Source organism: Etheostoma cragini, chromosome 15, assembly GCF_013103735.1.
Source record: "Etheostoma cragini isolate CJK2018 chromosome 15, CSU_Ecrag_1.0, whole genome shotgun sequence".
Lineage (NCBI taxonomy): Eukaryota > Metazoa > Chordata > Actinopteri > Perciformes > Percidae > Etheostoma > Etheostoma cragini.
Genome location: NC_048421.1, coordinates 23,741,967 through 23,747,944, shown reverse-complemented (window position 1 = coordinate 23,747,944; position 5,978 = coordinate 23,741,967). Strand labels below are relative to the sequence as shown.

Here is a 5,978-nt window from a genome sequence, read left to right as displayed (position 1 = left end):
TATACACACTAATCTATACAGACTACTATATACACACTAATATATACACACTAATCTATACAGACTACTATGTACACATTAATATATACACACTGATATACACACACTAAACAGAAACAATATAGACTAGTTGAGGCAATAGTGCAATGAGGTGTGCAAAGTCTGCAGGAGTAAATTATGATAGTTATTATTTTAATTGTGGAGCGTAGTGCAAAGGGTGCTGGAATAAATAGTGTTATATTATTATATTACAATATGAACAGTATGAACAGCTCTGAAATAGAGAATGATGAATAAATAATAAACACAAACTTTGGCAGTGACTTAATACAATCTAAACAGTGCCAGAGATCGCAATCGATCCTCACATTAATCAAGGAACAGTTATTAGTAAAGATGAATTAAAGGCATTATTATTATTATTTGCTTACACAGTGAAAGTAAATGCTTAGACAAAAGCATTAAAACCTTAACTTTTGTAACTGAGCCTTAAACAAAGGCCCCTTGACTTAGAAGTGAGATATTTATCTCCAAGTGTTGTCTTATTTGGATTGTGGGAAGAGTTTTGACACAACCGTGTGTGAGCAATTTGGCAAAAAAACAGTTTTATTAGCTACAGATGAAGAAAAATGGCCTCCTCATCGGGACCCTGACGCACCTTTTTCATGAGCAGGAACACGTGTGTCTGAGCGGCTTCCAGCACATAGCGGTGAGGGTGGTCCAGGCCTTTCACTGTCAGACCCATCGTCCTGCCATCGATGTTGATCCAGCGGGGGGCCCCGGGGGCCAGGAAGGTCCTGAAAACGCACACAATCCAAATCAATATCTTGGCTGACATTGGGGTTCGGGTGTAGTCCCGCTTTGGAAAATAGAATACTTCTAAAACAAAGTTGTGGATGACGCGCTCCACCCCTCTCACAGCCATCTGCTTCTGACTGGCTAGTAGTCCTTACCTAGGTACTGTCAGGGCCCTCATACTCTGCTTCTGACTGGCTAGTAGTCCTTACCTAGGTACTGTCAGGGCCCTCATACTCTGCTTCCGTTTTATGAAAATTAAACCATGAAAACCTATTCTGATATAATGAAAAATTAGCATAATATGAGCTCTTTAATAAATAATACTTCAAGAGTACTGCTTTTATCCTTTCTTTTATTGTGCTTACTTATCCATGGATATTTCATTTAAAGTGGGATTTACCATTTTAGCTCTATGATTTATTAACACTATAATGTCTTAGATTTGTTGATTTTACTTGTGTTATTTTCTTTTTTCATGCATATTTAAGCCAAAGATCCAAGATTTCAGGTGCTTTACTGTTTTACGCATGCACACATGCATGCACGCACGGACACACACCCACACCCACACACCCACACAACCACACACACACACACTCACATGCATAAGCATTCCTCTTTATATTGACTCACTTGAAAATTGTCTCAGCTTTTGTTGTCATGGACGATGCAGTGCCCCACTTCAGTTCTTCAGCTGCCTCCCAAAAAGCCAAGTTCTCCCCTGGGACACACACACACACACACACACACACACACACACACACACACACACACACACACTGATAGAAGAGTGTCCTAGAACTACACAGTACTTGAGTAAATCTACTTAATATTCCACCACTGGCTGTATGTCTTGAGAACTTCTTTTGTACTTCACATCCATGTATTCTGCATAAAGGGACTTAAAATAACGTAATATCCAAAGTATCATATTCCTGACATGGGAGGAACATAAATATCAAAATTTAGACTCTGCATTGCCTTAGGCCTGCTGTTAGGTAGGTTAAACAAAATAAAGAATTGTACAAATACCCAAGTTCCATTTACAAGCGTGAGGGAGAAAGTGACGGGAATGCTTGTGTTGAGACACAAACCGTCCCTCAACCGTGTCGGGAAAACTGAGTCGGGTTCAGCACAAGCATTCCCAGTCCGGACTTAAGGGTGGCGACATACCGCTGAACTCCTTCTTGAGGAAGACCTTGAAGTCGTCTCGGCCTCGCAGGTCGCTCAGCAGCTCGAACAAGCTGAAGGACCAGCGCTCGACTCGCATCTTAGTGGGGACGTCAACCCTGGACACAAACACAGGCCGAGTCCCTCACCGCTCACACATGACTGGGAGGAGGATCCACATCACCGGGGTGGACCAGGCGTGGGGCTTCCCCCTTTCTGGCCTAAATATCCCCGTATCTGCTGGATTATTTCTAATCCCCGGTGGAGACTAAACGACTAAAGGTTTAATGTAAAATTTTGGTCTCAAATTTATTACATCATGGCATTTCTTGTTCTGCTTTAGTGTTTCTAATATTTTAGAAGAAGGATAACAACGAGCAGAGAGATTATGTGTTCTCACGTCACACAGATCTCCAGTTTATGGACCAGTTAGCATCCATTAACCCTTGTGGTGCGTTCCTGTCAAAATTCAAAATCAAGACTTTTGTTTGATTTTTATAGAAAAAATCTTTACTTTTTGTCCCTTTTTTCAACACTTTTGATGCTTTTTTTCAATGTTTTCACTTTTTTTGACATTTGGGTGGAATTGCGTGCTCACCCGAAGTGATCAGAGATTTGAGAGGTTTGTTTTAACCATAACTGAGCTTGGATGTGCTTTCACACCCGCCCGAACCAACCGGACTGTCCAACTAAATAGTTCCAGGGTTCATTATTCAATGGAGACAACAGGGTAGTAACCTAAGAAACCCGCTCTCAGTCCAGAGAGCTTGTTGGATTATAGTCCTTTTAGACCATTGAGAAAGGTATTCAGGCAGTATTATTACAAAACACTACACAAAATTTCAATGTTATGCAGATGATACCCAATTATTTCTATAGATCTAGCCTGATGAAACCAGCCAATTAGTTCAACTTCACGCATGCTTTAAGGACACAATAACCTGGATGACTTCCAATTTCCAACTGTTAAACTCAGACAAAACACAAGTTGTTCTACTTGGCCCCGTATTATCTCAAGAAGCTGACAGAAAGGAAGCAGCTCTCACAGTCTCATGTTGAGGGTCCAGTAGGTGTCATCGTCTGTTTGCCAGGGGTTGCTGGGTAGGCAGGGAGCCAGGAACGGGTCGTGGTTCTTGTAGGTCGTGACATACTTGGCCAGTCTGCGGAAACAGAACAATCATGAGACCAAAGAGATGCACAGAGCAACATTTTTAAGATTCCTTATTATGCTTTTTGGGGATTTTTTCTGTCCTTTAGTGTGTTATATAGTTTATATAGCAATCATTGATGTCACTTATTGAGAAAACCAGCCCAGTTTTTCACCTGTGCTGCTCATTGGTGCTGCCTGGGCAAGTATAGCCCGCCTAGTGGCTTGTTTGAATTTGATTGACCAATCACAACAGAGTGGGCCAGCTGACCAATCAGAGCAGACTGGCTGAAGCTGGGTTGGAAACCGTTCCCACAAAAATAGTGCACTATATATTGTGTTCGTCATTTTGTATTGGCGTTTGAATTGAGTGCACATACAATGTACCCTACATTTTACTACCGTATCCCACAATGCAATGCTGTAGTGTAGTGTAAACCTATTTTACTAGACCCCAAGATTACAAATTTGATGCTGGAAATGCAATTGGGGATCTTTAACACATCACTAAATACTGATAATCTAAAGATAGTTTAATATATGTATTATTATCATACAATGAGGACATACAGATGTCATAGTTGTGTCTTCCCACCAACCTGGAAATTTTAGTTTTTCTGAGTCAAAATTTCAAATGAAAAACCTTTTACCAAGGTTATGGTCCTCATTTTTGACCCTTTTGTTGCTTTCCTCCAATTACTTTCTCACTTTTTCAACAATTTGTCAACTTTTCTTGGGTTTTCCCCCAAATTTTTGAAACTTTTTGTTGACATTTGTCACTTTTTTTTTACATTTGTTCACATTTTAGTCACTTTTATTGACATTTTTCTGTCTTTTTTAACACTATAACTCTAAATTGTTTTTTCTTCAAATTATATAAAATGGACACAAAAAAAACACATTCAATGAGAGTAGTGAACTGATTATTCATTTAACATGTGAGGAGCGTTGTTGGGAACCATCCACAGTACTTTTTGGGAAAAACTGTTTGGAAGAAACCCAAATTTCTGATATAGAAACTTTTTGGAAAGGGGTCAAAGATGACCCGAAGACACCAGAAGGGTTATATACAAGAAAGCCTTTAAATGAACTGTAACCCATGAAAAGGTTCCCACATGGATAAGAAACAAGAGGAACTTACGCTCCGAGGGACACGCTAGATTTGACCTTTGACCTCATGATAGCTTGTTGATAGAACACGTTCTAGAATGAAAGAGGAACACACAAACATCTTTTAATTGTAAATTTGTGAAAGTTTTATAAACCAAAAGATATCAACTGTGTACAGTATGTTCAAATATGAAGACAGATACCCAGCTGAGGAAATTAACAGCTTCAAACCATCAACCAATAGTAACCGTTAGATAGAGGGTGCCGGTCACTGATTGGCCATCAGCCCATATGTTTGGGCTGGTCTAGTTCTCAAAAGTCCAGGGCTGATTTTTGGACCCCATTCCAAAAATCCTGGGGGGTGCTAAAATAAAATCTGACTGAGTACCTGCGTGTACATTTTTCAACATCATTACTCATTAAATACTGTAACTTACCATGCGTCTGCACATGTCAATGGTGATTTTCTGAGAGAGAAGAAAAAAAAAAGTTTTTTTGGCTCATATTATTGTGAAAAACACAAAGTATATCAGTATATATAATAGAGGATGGATGGCAGAGGAACATTTGATGCTAACCATGGTGTTACACCTAAAGAAAGCTACAACACAGAGGTGGAAAATAACAAAAAGTACTCCCTCCAGGCTAAAGGATACTATTTGTAATGCTAGTAATGTTACATTTTAATTGTGAAAAATAATTAATAAGGAAAACATTTTTTAGATCATTTTCCAGTGTTTAACAGCATTCCCAAAGTGCTACAGACTAAAACAAGATTAAAAACAAAAACTATATCTTATACTTTATATTTATGTGTGATTTTCTGCTGCCTCATATCCAAAAAGTTGCAAAAAACATAGTATTTGTAGGAACCAGCTATGTTCATGTGTACTACATTTTTTTAAAATAAGAGTAAAAATTGTTCTAACTTGACTTGATGATATGTAGGGGTCAATTGAATTGACCTGGCTTTTTACAGGCCTATTTTATGTGTACACATCTTCAGCATATGAGCAATTTATAATGTTATTATATATGCATAAATGAATTACAAATGACAAGCCCTTGAAACAAATGCAGGGTCTGGTTCACTGAAGAGACTGAATCAAATCTAAATGGAAAGTTTGAGACACAAAGACGCTGTTTCTACACGTGACTGTCTTAGTTTCATTGTTGTCAGGATGTCTGTGAAAAGAGAAGAAGACAGGACAAGGAAAAATGCAATGAATGAAAAAGGCTCTCTTTAGAGAAGAACTACATCTAGAAGGGTAGGATAAACCATTTTAATACAAGTCAAGACTCAATGATTGGGTTACATCCCCACCAGGACGCTCAAAGTCCAGTTACAACCCAATTCACATTGAAATGTATGCATGTTACAAACAATACAATACAATTTTTACCATTGCATTTAAGATAGGAGCATCTACAGTATACTGTCCCCCAAAGGGTTTTCTTTCTTTGGATTTGGGTTCCCATGCAAACCGTGTTTACTTTCACCCTTTCTCTAACTAGGAATGTTGGTATTGGCAGTGCTAGAAGTACTCAAAACATTTTTTCCGGAAGTAAAACTACAACTCCTGCATTAAAAAGGAAAAGAAAGAGCAATGAAGAGTAGCGTCTGTCTCTAAGTGGATATCAGCAGTACTTCTCTGCTTGTTAAGCTCCTGTCAGACCTTCTGACCTCAATCTCTCCTGTGTGTGTGTGTGTGTGTGTGTGTGTGTGTGTGTGTGTGTGTGTGTGTGTGTGTGT

At 38.9% G+C, this 5,978-nt stretch overlaps 1 protein-coding gene across 1 annotated transcript in view; it reads right to left on the bottom strand.

Annotated features, from left to right (window-relative positions):
• rgs9a (regulator of G protein signaling 9a) overlaps window positions 1-4,846 on the bottom strand; it is a 6,445-nt gene extending 1,599 nt beyond the window's left edge. The window contains exons 1-6 of the mRNA XM_034893483.1: window positions 4,663-4,846; window positions 4,257-4,318; window positions 3,015-3,128; window positions 1,972-2,087; window positions 1,432-1,519; window positions 659-797 (exon numbers count right to left, since the gene is read on the bottom strand). Of these exons, the coding sequence (XP_034749374.1) occupies window positions 659-797; window positions 1,432-1,519; window positions 1,972-2,087; window positions 3,015-3,128; window positions 4,257-4,318; window positions 4,663-4,677 (534 nt within the window). The 5' untranslated portion in view covers window positions 4,678-4,846. The remainder of the gene's footprint in view (window positions 1-658; window positions 798-1,431; window positions 1,520-1,971; window positions 2,088-3,014; window positions 3,129-4,256; window positions 4,319-4,662) is intronic.
• Window positions 4,847-5,978: the final 1,132 nt, after the last annotated feature.